The following is a 15809-nucleotide window of genomic DNA, read 5'->3' on the forward strand; positions in this document are numbered from 1 at the left end:
AGAACCACCCGCAACACGGCAAAGAGAGCGTTTGGAACTATTTTTGGCAGTAAAATAAAATGGTTTGGCTGTTGAATTTTAAGCCGCACACAACAGCCCCCCACCCCGACTGCGTCATACAAAGTAGATGTTTAATTTTAAATGCGCTCACACATACGCACGGACGCGCTATGGTGGGTCCGTTAACACAGCGTTAGTGTAAAACTTCCCCAAGTAATGACGTTGGAGACACCAAACGACAGTGGCTTATCTTTCTCACGTGCACAATGGTATGTGTGATGATGATATGGAACACAATACAGAAGGAAACTTAATTTGAACGTTCAAAGATGAAAAGAAACAATTTTGAAAGTGGCAATACAACAAACCTTTGGTACTTTGGATCGAATGGAAGAGGATGGGTGCCATGGAATGTTTTTAGATTTTAGAATACCACGTGTTGTTTTGTACCGCATCAACAACGCAAATTTGAAGAGCATTACTTACACCTGGCCCGTTTCGTGTACTATATGGCTTCGGTGTTTATTTTGCACGTAAATTGGCACAAGTTCAAGGTAAGAACCGGGCGTGTCTTTCCGCGTGCGTTTAATCGCACCCACGTGTTATCCACACTGGGAAGATACTGTTGACCCCGCCAAAAACAGCATACCCCACAGCCCGCCTTGCTCTCTTTCTTTCGGTGCCGGAATATTGCCGGTTTATTTTAATTCTTTCATGCGCTCGGTTGTAAACTTGGAAAAACGAGACGGAAAACATATTTCGCCATACGCCCGGCTTGAATCGTTGAAAAGGTAGTATCGTTTTCTGCTCTACTACAGCTGCAATTCCGCTTAGTTGGTAGTATATGTGTTTTTCTAAATTTATCAAATAACGTTGAAGCCAATAGCCGCCATCATACGGTGTGCTCTATCTGTATCTTTGATGTGACCACCCTGCCTAGCGTGTAATTTTGACCTCTATCAGCCTCGGAAAGCTTAGCCTTTTAACGATACATTGATTTGTTTTTAAATGGTGTGCAGCACTGGCTGTTGTTGGTTTGGTTGATGTGTTGTGTTAGATGCATACCAACACTCCACCATTACCACCACCAGAAGAGGAAAAGGTCGATCGTGCCCCGTGCTCTGTTGTTTATATTTGGCAGGGGAATGAACGCCGCGCGCTCTCGTGGACGAAATGGCCGAACCTGAAATCAGGCAAGTGCGCAATTTGCTAAATGACACCGAGAGAAGAAGATAGCGAAGCAGCGCAGTACTTGTAGTAGAGCCACTCGTTTACTCGCACAGTCAGTCAGCCAGACAGAGGGGGGGGGGGGGGGGGGGATTTTTACCATCCATACTACCAAAGATTGAGATAAAAATACTCGAGAATGACACATTTCTTTTCTTATGTGTGGTTCTGGTGGGTTTTGCATGCAATGTCGAGGTGCGCGTTGTTAAATGCGTAATTTACTTTTAGTATTACTTTTCCGCGAACAACTGTATTTTAATATTAATCCAAATAATTCAGTATCACTTTTCACCATGCTAGGTAGTACAGGTTTCGTAATATTTCTTTATAAAATTCCTTGAAGACCGGAAGGGCGTCTTTATGGTATTTTTGTTAGCATACGAAGCAGTGATTTATTCGCAAAATTAAAACGGTTGCAATATATTTTCAAGCCTGTGTAAGAATTTGATTTGGAGGAGAGACTTTGCTTGCTTGCAAAATGTATCCACAGTCACGCCACCGCGTTACCCTGCTCTTCTACATACAAACACAAACATTCTATCAAAACCAAAACATTTGCAGATCGTAGTGTAGTTGTTGTAGCCCTCGGTGTATGTGTGCGCGAGTTTGGCTGTGTTTGACTATTCTGTTTTTACTTATTATTTGCCATCCGAATGTGATGTGAAGCTCTTTGCGAAGCGGACAATGTAGTTGTGTTTAGCGTAAACACACTCGCAGGGTATGGCAAGGCATCCTTCGTTCGATACTACTGTCTTGGCAGGAAAAAAGCATATACACAGCACTTTTTTGCAACCGTCAATGTGTTGGTGATGAAGGTTTGTCCGAGGGTGCGATCATGCGATCCCTTTCAACGCCTTGGCTCTCGGGAAAGACAATCAGTCGGCATCTGTCCGAGAAAATGAGCGCTATTATATTCGATGAGATATCGCGGTGAAGTCATTTCGAAAGATTTCCTTTGAAGCAACTTGAAGTGTGACTGGTTGTTACAATTTTGTGTGAAAAATTTTCATCGTATTTGCAACCATTATACCATCGGAGCTATTACCACTTACAGTTTAGTGCTGAAATCTGTTGTAAAAAATAAAAGAAAGACACAACCGGCAAACAAAATAACTTTCAAACGCAACAAACGCTTCGAACCACCGTGATCGTGTGTGTGTGTGTGTTTTTGTTTAATTTGCTGTGTAAAGTTTGAACGTTTTCAACATGAAAGTGCCAACTTCTGCATTTGTTGCCGCCGCTACTGAGGTTGCCGATACATCTGAAACGGCACATTCTGGCCGTACGATGGCGAGAACTATGACAATGTAAGCGTACTTCTATCGCCGTACATGAAACAAAATGATTGCCAGTTTGGAAAGAGTATCACCTATTAATAAACAAACATAGCTGGAATTGATTAAATACCACCACGGGAACGTGTGATTCACGATGCACTGCATAATACTTTCCATGTAATCACCAGGGTTATGTAAAGATTTGTGCTATCAAGATTGTGTGTATAATTTCAACCACACATTCGTTTACATAACAGCGTGTAGCGGATCTTGATCGTATAATATTTACCGTATCTGAGGTTACCACTGCAATAAAGCGGGGTTCTCGCTTGGTGTGACAAAATGCAAATTATTCGGAATTATTCACTAATACTACTCCTACTACGTGCACGACCTCAAATTTATTATCTTGTTTTTTATATATATATATATATATATATATAAACGATCGTACATTAGCTATGCACAATGAAGAATGATACTTACGAATTCTAAGCTGCCTTTGTCTGTCATGGATGTATTATTCTTTGTTCATTGAATAAACTAATTTTTATATGTATTCATTTATTTTTTTATCTATATTGTTTCAGTGAGCCAAGTCTTAGTAGTAGTAATCGTACCAGTAAACGTACGATTTCCTCCTCCTCCTCGTCGTCGGCGGCCTCCGACTCTTACTGTGTTTCGTTGGCTGTAGGACCGCTGTGGTGGTCCTGATGTCCCAACAATCAGGACCGATCACGATAGGGCCTCTCCCTTGAAGGGTAAGGATTATTTTCTCCCCGATATATTTTCAGCAGGACTGAAGAGGCCGCATTGCTGTCCAAGTAATTTTAAATAACTAAGAATGCGCTAACGCAACTTGTGTTCCATTGTTGCTTGCAGAATACAATCGCAAGGATTCTTTCGATTCGACAACGACCACCGCTTCCTCTGAGTACTACGATCTGGATTTCCCCGAATCAACCGTCGACTATTTGAACCATCAGGAGGCAGCTGTAATTCAAGAAGTGCTGAGTCAATCCGCCCCAACGCCGATTACTCTGAAGCTCTTCGTAACACCCCAAAAGTGCAGCAGCTGGGAAACGGTGTTTAACCCAATCGAAAACATTCTGTACGTGTCGCTGCCGTCTGCAATGTCGCACGAGGCGTCGAAACACTCGTTCATTTCGCTGCTCGAATTCGCCGAAGAGAAGCTGGAATGCGACGCCGTCGTACTGTGCATCCGCAAGGACCGCCTCGACCGCCCGAACCTGGTACGAACGTTCTCTTTTGTTGGTTTTCAGCCGCTCAGCCCGAAGTCGCCGCTAGCTCCACCACATATCGACGAGCAGCAGAAGAATGAGTATCTCTTCATGGTCTACAGCATTGAGGAGTAGAAAACACGGTCGGAAATCCATTTCACCATGATCCGTCTTACTATCCGTCATCAAGGATCATAGTATCACAAAGGAAAGGCGTGCGTGGGTACTGTTGTATTAAAATGAAATTCGTGTCTTAGATCGGTATTGCTGTGTGTGTGAGTGTTACAATATTACCATCAATAGTAACAAGCAACGATCGATCTGGATGTGAGCGGCAACAACATCATGCAGTGCTCTTAAACGATAAGAACGAAGTTGACCAACTGAGCTTCGGTTGGTGGCAGAGATCGTTGCATTCCAAATCGGTCTGGTCAAAATTCGTTCGTTTTGATACAATAGTATGATACATAGTTTAACGCAAGTTTGAAATGCTATTTAGAAAATACGCATACATTCTAGATCATCTCAATATGCGAGCATCACCATCAACTAACAACCATTATGCTTGTTGAATGGTTTCTTCAGTGAAAAATCCACCATTTCACACCCATTCTTAACAAAGCTATCGCAATCATACATATAAAGTCCAAGAAGATAACATTTCCCTTTTCGAAGATTACAATACCAGCTAGGTTCTTCACAGCAACACTTTACATGAATGGACGTTGAAGAAACTTTAGTGCGTACGTACAGTACAGTAGAATACTAATGGGAAGTAAAATATTGAAACAATGAAGAAAAGCATCATCAGAATCGGTATCACGATCTAACCAGTCGAAATACTTGCGATTTGTAATTGTTTAAGAGATATGCTACTATCATGTAATCAAAAAAAATCATTAAAAAAAAATAAGGCAAAAAAATCATAAAATTGAAAAAAAAAACCCAAAAAAAAGGTTTATTGTTTAAAACATTTTGCAACAGTTTTCTTTTCCACGTCAATATTGAAACACAACTAAGATAAAAAAATGAACTAACAAACAGCGAAAAAATAACTGTCATTCAAAATGCAATATTATGGATTAGATTTGTCAGAAGTAAAGTAACAGAGTAACAGAGAAGTAAAAACAGAGGTGTCAACATGATGTAAACAAAATGCCAGCTAGGGCTTGTCCTCAAGATACATGTTTTAGAAGCTGCGTAAATAATCAACACAACAAAGATAACCGGGAAAAGGAAAAGCGTCGACTACGAGATAGAAGACTTCTTCGGTGCGTGGCGTATAGCTAGTGCCAATGAAACAGGGAAGAGCGTAGAGAAAATGACCGATCCGGAGGTACGATTTCCCTCGTAATGCAAGTTGAACGATCATACAAGTTTGTTGGACGATCTTGTCCCGTATATAGTTGCACTAGTTGCGTTGGTTTCGTTATGTTGTCTAACTCAGCTGATATATGTCTCTTTGTGTTTCTTACTTTAATTTCTGACAAGCATATTACAACCAGTACTTACTGAGCGTTGCAATGTGTCCGCCCTATCACGAGATGACCTTAGCAACTGTTTCGTTTATCGATGAAATGATATATTTCTGGCACGTTTCCACAACATTTATTAGAGTTAAGCACTTACGTTATACCTATGTAATACATAATTTTAATGTTTCCCTTCTAATATTTCAATGAATTTGCTAAGATTCCACCACCGATGATGGTATTGTAATGCTTTGCATTGTAGCAAAATGTTCAACAGTTCCTCTCTGCATCGACACACATTCAAGCTTGTGGAAACCTATACGTTTGTAGGGTAATGGTAATCGATGTATGTTGTCAATGTGTGTGTAACAGTGCAACAGCTTCAAACCCTTTCCCTACAGACTGTGTAAGTACCATTAGGCAAACAATGAAAACGAGGCAGTAGAACCTGTAAACTTATAGCAGAAAATGTTTGAAACAACTTGACACGAAAATGGGAATGTATCTCAAAACAAAATAAGGGAAAAAGTAAGCATGAATCAAAAGGCATAACACCTTGAATAGAGACAGAAAAAGCAAGGATGAGAGAGGGGATGATTTTTCGAAACAATTATAAACACCGCGTTGTTGTTCTCGTTTACTTCTTCCCCAACTTTATATGTTGTTAATGGGTTTGGAGGCAGGAAAGTACTGTACGCAACCCTGCATATATATTATTCTTATTACTATTTTTATCTATCACAACAAAGAAAACATATAAACAAAGAGCTTTTTTTTAAAATACACTTTAAATTTCCATACGATTGATTATCTCGTGTTTTGTTTGAACTTCTTTCTAAAGACATTGTGCTTGATAACAATTGATACGAAATAAAATTTGAAGTGAATATACTTTTGACACATCATTCGTTTCTTTACTTGTGCAACGTAACAGTGACAAGTTAAGTTTCAAAAAAAGTTTGTTTTCACTCTCGTTCCGAAATAAATGTAATGAATTTACGGACTTGTGGGTAACATGAAAGAATAAACGGACACAGATTCTGTATACCAACACCGGATAAAAGTTACATACCCGTTATGAATTCTCCGAAATGATATCAACAAAATCATGATTCGGCAGCCTCGGGGCTCCATCAGCCATCCTTCCGGGGACCCTTGTCGCTAGTACTCTGTCCATATGGCATACTATAGAATGGCGATTTACGGGGCTCCCAAATCGGTGGGGCCCCAGGCGACCGCCTAGTCCGCCTACCTTTAGATCCGCCACTGTATGAATCCATAGAGATTCGTAAATCCTTCAAGGTGTATGAATCCTTTGAAATTCATGAATCTTTTTTAAGATCCATGAGTTTTGAGCGATTCATTAACCTTTGAAGATCCATTAATCTTTGGAGATTCATTTATCTTTGCAGATTCATGAATCTTTGCAGCCGAGATTCAGATTCAGTGAATAATGTCAAAGATTCCTTCATATTCATACAGATTCATGAATCTGTTCATATTCATAATATTCATTACACTGAAATCACTCACTTTGGTATTTTAAGCGTCGCGCTATCATATCCTACTTTAGATCATCAACTGCAGGCTTTTACCAGGAAAACTACTGCACGCCATTGAAATAATGTCGTTGCAATGAGAAAACTTTTATAGACAAATCCACCAGTCCAACACACATCCCATCTTTTGTGCGGCTAGGGCAGCGATCGGCAAAATGCGGCTCTTGACTTGGTTTATCAACATGGCATTTTTGCTCTTGGTGTATCTATTTGGCTGGCTCTTCACGTAAAATTCTTCAAGCATGTTTTTAGAATATTGCTCTTTCGGTCGCAAAGTTTGCCGATCGCTGTGCTAGGGCATTCAATACCAGACCCATAGTATAACTTCGCATAGTATAGGCCTCTCGATCACATCATCACCAACAAAAAGGTAGCAGCAGCAGAAGAAATTATGACAAACCTGGTTGAGTATCGTAAACGAGGAAGGTAAAGACAGGTACAATCCCAAAGGAACAATTTCATACAGCGGAATCACTTTCCCGTGATATTGATCCAGCTGTGCAATGTTGAGGTGCGAATTTTCCATGGGTTTGAAGCAAAGTGACCCACTACCCTGTCTACTCTTTAGCATCGCCTTGGTGTCATACGAGACGCGAGGATAAACAACAACATCCGTCACACGATATTCTACAGATCTTTCCACTACGTTGTCTTCGGATCATACGGATGACTTTGTTATCATCGACCGAACGACTGCAGATTTATGTGAGGCGTACCTCAAACTCGTACGTGAAGTATTGAATTGGTGAACAATGCCGGTGGTTCAGCCCGGGATTTTTTTGGAACGATCGCATTGTGTAGGGAAAGTTTTCTATGATCTTTACCGACTGCTAAAATCCAGCAGACTTTGAGACCGCCGGCAATGTGAACTTTATCTCCGGATGATCATTGACGACATGTTCGAGCATGAAGTGAGGAGGCGAAGGACGAGCCACGAGCTTGCTAAGCTATACGGCGAACCAGACATTGTAAAGGTGACTAAGGCCGGCAGAATTCGATCGCCGAAGGCGGATCTATCCGGAGTAGTGATGCTTGCTCCGGAGTGAACCTAGTAGGTTTGTTCTGTTCCATAAAAACGAAATAATCAGAACTAGACTAAACATTCTGAACTTAGCAGGTCAGGACAGGACAGACAGGACAGGAACGGTTGGATGGGTTCTAATTAGGCATGTGTAAAATGAACGAGAATCGCACCGTTCGAACAGTTCGGTAAAGTGCACGAACGAACGAGGTTCTTAACAAAAAGAACGACCAGGACTTTTGGAAGAAACTGACTACACCGAACGCGTTCGAACGTTCCGTTCAGTGTTCGACGGCACACATAAATGTGGTAATGAAACGTGCAAAATCATATTGCTTTCTCGCTCTTTCTCGCACCGTGCGAACGGGTCGTCAGAGATCAAAATGTACCCTGTTGGTGTTGAAATCGTACCCATACAACTCAATTCCTCGAACGCCGTCGAATTTGTCCAGCAGTGTTCGATACGTGTGCTGTTGGTGTGGAAATCGTATCTATACGACTGAATTCATCGAACGCGTTCGAACTGGTGTTCGATCTGTGTTCTGTTGGTGTGTAAATCGTACCTACACAACTGAATTCATCGAACGCGTTCGATCTGATCCGTTAGTGTTCGTTCTGTGTTCTGTTGGTGTATAAATCGTACCTACACAACTGAATTCATCGAACGCGTTCGAACTGGTGTTCGATCTGTGTTCTGTTGGTATGGAAATTATACCTATACAATTCAATAGATCGAGCCCGTTCAAACGGATTAGTCATTGTTCGCGAATGAACTGAACTGAATTGATTGCGCTCATCATGTTGATCCATATTTAAGTAGATTTTTTAAATAGAATCCTTAAGTGTGTATAAGGCATGGGGTACAATATATGCAGGAGACATTTTTGCTCGTATTAGTTTTTTACATGCTAGTTTTTGGTCGGTTTTGCGATGGATTGTGTTGACCAGACAGCCAAGTGTTTAATGTTTTTAAATGATTGGTTTCAACCGCAGAATGAGTACTTCTTTGGCTACAGTATGCGTCTATGGTGGGTAAATGAAAAAGATAACGAGCGTTCTTTGTGAATAAAAACCTCATGAAACAAAGAACGAAAGAATCGTCGTTCGCGTTCGGTTCTTTTTGGTGAGCGAACTAGTTCGTTCGCGTTCGGTGTAAAGAATCGTTTTGCCCATGCCTAGTCGGAACGATCGGAACGGTTATTTGAACCGATATTGCGGCGTAACGGTAACGTTAAATGAATCCCTTTGATTCGGAGCCTTGGGCCAGTTTTTGGGCTGTAAAAAATCTCAAATTCATTGCGAAAAAAAGCAAAGAAATCACACATATATTGTATTATTATTTTTCGGTAATGGTTATAAGATATTTTGGGTTAGAATTAATAGAGATTAGGTTTGATGAGTGTGTCAATACGGTACGATTGTAATTATTCTCATTGTCGGAGAGAATGAGTTGGTTTTTGGATGTGGTTGTGCTTAAGTTAATTTGGCAATTATAATTATAAGATATTTTGAACGATAAAACAAATGTAACTTTAATTACACAGGCAACCATGTCCGTATTGCACACGCACCACTTTCAAACGTTGTTGCCTATTCAGTCAACTGTGGTCTTGCATGAACGTTTGTGTTAAGAAAATTGTATCGCATTTATTGAAATGTCTGTTCATTGACGGCATGTGGTGTGTAAATTAATGACCCGTTATTGCATAGTTTATTAGCAATAAATGTTTGGCAAAAAGGAGCCAAATTCTACAAACGTCGTTCCCTGTTGCCTGGCGGCATAAAAACCACACCAACCAGCTCTATTGGAATGCTCGGTTCAGCGTCCTTTAAACAGCGGCGCAAGTGCGATTGCATCGAAGCTAGCCGTAGAGCCTAGCCGTCATTAATAAATTACTACGCCCTGATAAGATTGTTATCGATAAGATTGAAAGTCGCGGGTGGGAGACCACAATGGAGCGCGACTTATCCGCGCAACCTTCGTCAATACGGTTTATCAGAAAGGGAATCGTAATCCACACCATCAATCTACCTGTTTTACTCTTCAAACACACACACTAACGCTCTCTTTCTTTCCCTCTTGCTGGACGAGAACAGGCGGTGCGAAGATAAGATCCGGTGCCGTCCCTTAGCGATCGTCTTGATTCTCAGTTTTCTTCAAACCACCCCCCTTGGTTTGACGCGTTTGGCGCGAACAATACCTGACCAGAGTTCAATCAGGGCGTTTCGCACTTAATTGCTAGGGATTGATCTACGCCTTTCTTTTTCATTTTTGTTTGCACACCCATCCACACCTGTTGCGGCACAGAGAGAGAGGTACTTAAAATTCTTTCAAGCCCTACCTCCCCCCACCCCCTCGCGCCTCAAGCTGGTACCATTGACATAATGTGTTGATAAAAATAGCCCTGCAAGACGTGCAAGTCTTATTAGAATTTAAACCATTGTTACAAGTAGTGATCACTTTTAGTGTATAGAAATAGGGCAATCAATAAGGATGCGTTTCGTAAGTAAAACTCCCGTGTGCGTTAAATCATGCTTATGATCATTTTCGAAGTGGCCACAGTTGCATGATAGCAGGACTTTCGGTACAGCTCACAAACAGTGGCGGATCTAACGGTAGGCGGACTAGGCGGTCGCCTGGGGCCCCGCCGATTAAGGGGCCCCGTAGATCGCCATTCTATAGTATGCCGTATGGACAGAGTACCAGCGACAACGGCCCCCGGAAGGATGGACGTTGGGGCCCCGAGGCTGGCGAATCAATTTTAGAGCCTATGACTGTTGATCGTAGGGCCCCCCGACGGCGTTCAAACTCTCAACAGCCAGTTTAATGCCGCTAACACCCTCCCCCCCCCCCCCTCCTCCCGGACCACCATTTACCATTTACAGGGGGCCTCAACTCATCTTACTGCCTAGGGGCCCCGATACCCTTAATCCGCCACTGCTCACAAAACAACGAAACCCCGTTACCATGGAAGGGTGCGATCGATCGATTGTCGCCAGCTCAAATCCGATAGGGAGCTGCAGTTTAATCGATCTCGATATTATACAATCGCTCCAGTGCACCCGGTGAGAACAATGTGCAACACCTCCCCAACACCAAACAACGCATAACTGGCCTTAAGTATGCAGTGTACAATAAACCTATATCTTCGCACAAGATAATACTAAACAATACAACAGCAAACCAATAAAAAAAACATGTACGAAAGCACACCAGCAGCAAAATAATGTATGGATTAGGTTCAAAGAAAAGATTACGGTACGTGTGCTGGCGTGAGGGGGGGGGGGGACTTGAGTTCTGATAAACTTAATCGGTATTACAGTGCCATACGTTGTTATACACTACGCACAATCGTACAACACTACTAGTACACCTTCCATTCTCTAATCTGGCGATTTATCTTTATAGTACCCGACAGTAAATCAGTAACGACAGCAGGAGCATTTTGATCAAAATCTATAAAAAATATATAGCATCGAAATCCTCGTTAGCGTATCGTAGCACAAGGTAGCGAAAAGAAAACCAGGCAGAAAACCTATGCGATAAAGGCAACGGGAGGTTTGTAATCTGGCTTCTTTACCCGCTGGGGGCTCATCCTGCACTGCAGTGCCGTGTCAAAAGGTTAGTACACAGGTACCACCACGTACGAGTGGTCAAACCCGGTGTCGTGTTGTAGCAAATTCCAGTGACCGCACCAGACCGTGTGCCGGACAGTGTTACCAGTTGCTGTTGTTACTGCAGCTGCACACAGGCTGAACCATGTGCTGCTGTTCGAAGCGATATTCCAACAACGCCAAAAAGCTATGGGCCTTTGGCGGTGTGGTGGCCATCTTTGCGGCGGCCGCCTTTTTCGGCTTCGGTCTGCCCGCCATCATCGATGCCGTCGCGCTGACTGAGTTCCGCGTGAAGGAGGGTGCCCGCGTGTACGAGAACTTCTTCGACGGTGAGGTGCCGATCTTCTTCGACATCTATCTGTTTCACTGGACCAACCCGGAGCAGATCCGGGACCCGAACGTGCGGCCCAACTTTGTGCAGATGGGACCGTACGTCTTTTCCGAGCGCCACGAGCGTGGTATGGTATCGTTCAACGACAACGATACGATCACCTTCAACCAGAAACGCATCTGGCACTACATGCCCGAACTTTCGAATGGTGATTACTTCAACGATCGTGTGACGACGCTGAATCCAGTGCTGGCGGTAAGATATGGAGCCGTGTGCAAGCTGCAGGTCTTTGCTGACTAATTGAGCCCCGCCCCCCTTTATATTCTTATCACCACAATCAGACGGTCGGTAAAACGCTGGAAGGTGACCCTTTGCTGCCCCTGCTCGATGGTATCATAATGGCGAACAATCTGGCCGAGTTTCTGTACAAGGATGTGCCCGTACATGAGATGCTGTTCGATGGACATCCGGACACGCTGCTAACGACGTTGCGCGATTTGCTGGGCGCCCTGCCGCCCGGCACTGTGCCCGACATCAGCTTGCCCCCATGGGAAGGGTTTGGATGGTTCGTTGAGCGCAATGAAAGTCTCACGTACGATGGGACATTCCAGATGGGCACGGGCACGGATAATCACATCAACACGGGCGTAATGCGCCAGTGGAACAATGCGCCCCAGGTGCCGAACTATCGCGGAGTCTGCGGGCAGGTGCGCGGCTCGGCGGGTGAAGTGTGGCCACCGATGGGACGCAATCTGGGCGATAACATTCGGCCGCTTAATCTCTTCCTGCCCGATCTGTGCAGTGCGATCACGTTGCGCCATGAGCGCGAGTTTACGGTGCACGGGCTGGATGGTGAGCTGTGGGTCGGCGATGCACGAAACTTTGACAACGGACACACCATCCCGGAAACCGAGTGCCAGTGTACATCGCCCATCGACCAGTGTCCGTTCTATCGGCCCGGTGTGCTCGACGTGTCGGAGTGCAAGTTCGGTGCGCCGCTGGTAGTAAGCTATCCGCACTTCTACCTCGCCCATCCCAGTTACCGGACGGCTGTGACGGGAATGGAGCCGGACCGTGCCAAGCACGAGTTCCGCTTCGCATTGCATCCATTCTCCGGCATCCCAATGGCGGCCAATGGTCGCATTCAGTACAATATGCATCTCAGAGATAATGGCATGGCGTAAGTAGTTTCTGTGTTTTTGTGTGTGTCATTCGCTTTGTGAATGTGTGCTAACTGGTGCACCTTTCCACTGCAGGCTGTTCCGAGACGTGCCAGACGTTATCATTCCCGCATTTTGGATAGAGCAGCGCATGGTACTTACCAAAGATATTGCCGATGATCTGAAGGTAGAGTTACTGTCGCACCATTTCAATACTTTGCGGTACATTTTAACGAAAAACGTTCTCATCTTTCCAGCTTATCGAAGACCTTCGATGGGGATTCATCTATACTGCTTTCGCACTGTGCGGTGTGGCCGCTTTGCTGCTGGGACTGTCGCTCTACGCTGCATTCTTCGTGTGGAAAGACTAACACTTAAGCTATATACTGTCGGAACGACAAACCTGACCGAGTGATTCATTATCTATTTGTTTTATATACTTATTCCTATGGTTTTCTTTTTAACAAATAAACTCTGGGCTGTGCTCAAGTTTTGGATAAATAGTTTTGGAGTTTTTTCCCCCTTTTCTGTGGTTATCAATCTTTTATCTCTACCTGGATGACCTAAGCGTTTAGTGTAATTTGTATGAAATGACCATCACATCGCCGACTAGCCTTCCGGAGGATAAAGTCACTACAAGATAACAGGATGTTTACTTAATCCAGCGTATAAGGAGTCTTTAGGAGAGTTAGAGATTAGAAGGAAAGGGAGAACTTTTTCTCTGGATATAAAATGATCGACTGGCTTCCAGGGCTTTGAGCGACGTTGACTTTAAAATTAGATGACTATGACTTTAACTAGACGACGTTGTTGACTCGTCTATATCTAGAGTTGCTTTAGCTAACACCATTCATTTATATTGTGAATTTAGTGTATCTTGAATCGTGAAACCGGATGAGATCGACTCGAGCCTTAAGGGATTTGAAGTGCTTGAAAATAGCCCGATCTCATTAATTGGACTTTTAACTGCCTTTCAACTACAGTCTAAATCCATGCACCACAGATTACGCTTTAACGGCTGTGACACACTGTCGTCCTCGTGGACATTGACCGATGGCAAGTCCAGTGGACTGGGATTAAGGGCCCTAGGCAGTAAGACGAGTTGAGGCTCCCTATACATGGTGAGTGAAGGGGTGTGTAGCTGGCTTCTAGCTTGCTGTTTGGAGATTGAACAGTCTCTTTTAATTGCTGTGGGTGCTCATGGATGGACTGACCGGGGGAGGGGAGGGTTCAAGTGATTCGCCAGTCTCGGGATCCTAGTAGTCCTAGTCTCTGTCATCTTTTATACATACTACCGATCTACGGAGCCTCCAAAAGTGACGGGGTCCTAGGCGATCGCCTAGTCAGCCTACCGTTAGAGCCGCAGCTAAGGACGGCACGGCAGTCCTTCTTATTGCAATGTGATTCGCCTATCTTCATCTGATCAACGCCTAAAAAGCCTAATAAAATAACTCACCTCTTGTGGTCAAATACACCCCAAGCGTCACAGATCAAGCTTAAACGACAGGATAATAAAATTTCCAAAACGAAATTATTTAGAAAAAACGAAAGCTTCATAGCTTCACTGGTTTGCTCAATATATGGCGTACTCCCCAAATGCCACACATCCACTAAACGACTTCTAAATGGGTTCTAAACGACTCAAGCTCTCAGCCTAAACGGAATATAGAAAGACTTCGTTTAGCAGACGGCAAACGACTCATGCATTCTAAAAATAGCAAAAAGCTGGTGGCGCCATCTGTTAGTGGGATACCCAACCAGTGGAGCTTCCACGCTTGGAGGAGAGCTTTCTCATTCCCTCTGTACTGTTGTAATGTAAACCACCAGCACTGAAGCAAGTGAGATTTGAGTAATGATCGTTGGTGTTGATACCCACGTATCTGACCACCCGACCATTCATATAGATTTTTGCTCGGAAAGTTAGAAGGTTATATAGGTAATGATTAGATAAAATTTGTCGAATCACATTACAAGAAAAGGACAGCAATATAATGATGATATGTAACACGCCATCTATTGAGCAAACAAATGAAGCTATGGAGCTTTAATTTTTTTTCTATGGATATACAATTTTCCAGTCGTTTAAGCTTAATATATAAATATTCCTCTGCGCATGCCCGCGTTTTATGCCGTTGCTGCATTGCTCGGTATGCAGTATTCTTATGTTTGGTCACTTGTCTGCATTCATCGTCGAACCAGCCAGATTCGGTGTTGCCACGACGTGGTCGGAGTATATTTCTTGCACAGTCTATTATTTTTGTTTTTAGAGCGTTTCACCTCTCGCTCGTAGTTTCATATCTATTTTCTGGTAGTAGAGAATCGTCTAAAGCGGTCTTGAATTCCTGTTGGACAGTAATGTCCCTTAGAGAGTCCGTGATGAGCCGAGGCTGCGTGTTTTCTCCGCTCCCATTGGCGCGGGGGCGGGCGATTCTACAACGTATCACTAAGCCAACCAAGTAGTGATCGGAATCGATATTGGCTCCTCGATATGTTCTGACATTTAACAGACTCAACTGTCGGCGGCATAATAACAAGTGGTCAATCTGGTTGAGGGTTACTCCATCTGGGTGCGTCTATGTAACCTTATGGATTTTGTTGTGCGCAAATTTGGTACTTCCAACAACCAAATTGTTCGCTGCGGCCAATCTACTACCATCAAATTGTTACTGAGGTGTGGGATAGCGAATCGATGCCTTGTGATTGGAATCTCGGCATCATCTAACCCATATACAAGAAGGTAGACAGGTTGGACTGCTACAACTACAGGGGTATTACGGTGTTGAATACCGCCTATAAAATATTCTCCCTGATCCTTCAGAATCGCCTTGTTCCGCACGTCGAAGAGATAGTCGGAAACTATCAAAGAGCCTATATAGTACCAGTACTCACATACGCCTCTGAAACAT

At 43.5% G+C, this 15809-nt stretch overlaps 2 protein-coding genes across 3 annotated transcripts; both read left to right on the forward strand.

Annotated features, from left to right (window-relative positions):
• The first annotated feature begins 2433 nt into the window (after nt 1–2433).
• Nucleotides 2434–6117, forward strand: LOC1279551 (ornithine decarboxylase antizyme). The gene is given in 4 exon segments (XM_554017.4): nt 2434–2534; nt 3095–3215; nt 3217–3265; nt 3387–6117. Coding segments are annotated over 4 exon segments (765 nt in total). The 3' UTR covers nt 3881–6117.
• A 3865-nt stretch (nt 6118–9982) lies between these two features.
• On the forward strand, nt 9983–13406 carry LOC3292631 (protein croquemort). 2 transcript variants are annotated; one of them, XM_061657183.1, is made up of 5 exons: nt 9983–10113; nt 11207–11998; nt 12085–12923; nt 13000–13090; nt 13161–13406. In XM_061657183.1, exons 2-5 carry the CDS (start codon nt 11558–11560, stop codon nt 13272–13274), a joined length of 1485 nt encoding a protein of 494 aa, XP_061513167.1. In that variant the 5' UTR covers nt 9983–10113; nt 11207–11557; the 3' UTR covers nt 13275–13406. The 2 variants fall into 2 exon arrangements, with proteins under 2 accessions (XP_061513167.1, XP_061513166.1); XM_061657182.1 differs by lacking the exon at nt 9983–10113 and adding an exon at nt 10747–11056.
• Nucleotides 13407–15809: the final 2403 nt, after the last annotated feature.

The sequence above is a fragment of the Anopheles gambiae genome, chromosome 3 (genome assembly GCF_943734735.2).
Source record: "Anopheles gambiae chromosome 3, idAnoGambNW_F1_1, whole genome shotgun sequence".
Classification (NCBI taxonomy): Eukaryota; Metazoa; Arthropoda; class Insecta; order Diptera; family Culicidae; genus Anopheles; species Anopheles gambiae.

Coding starts and splice junctions, on each gene's coding strand:
- LOC3292631 (XM_061657183.1), top strand. CDS start 11,558: ATGTGCTGCTGTTCGAAGCGATATTCCAACAACGCCAAAAAGCTATGG. Junction 11,999..12,084: donor CGCTGAATCCAGTGCTGGCG/GTAAGATATGGA, acceptor CACCACAATCAG/ACGGTCGGTAAAACGCTGGA. Junction 13,091..13,160: donor ATATTGCCGATGATCTGAAG/GTAGAGTTACTG, acceptor TCATCTTTCCAG/CTTATCGAAGACCTTCGATG.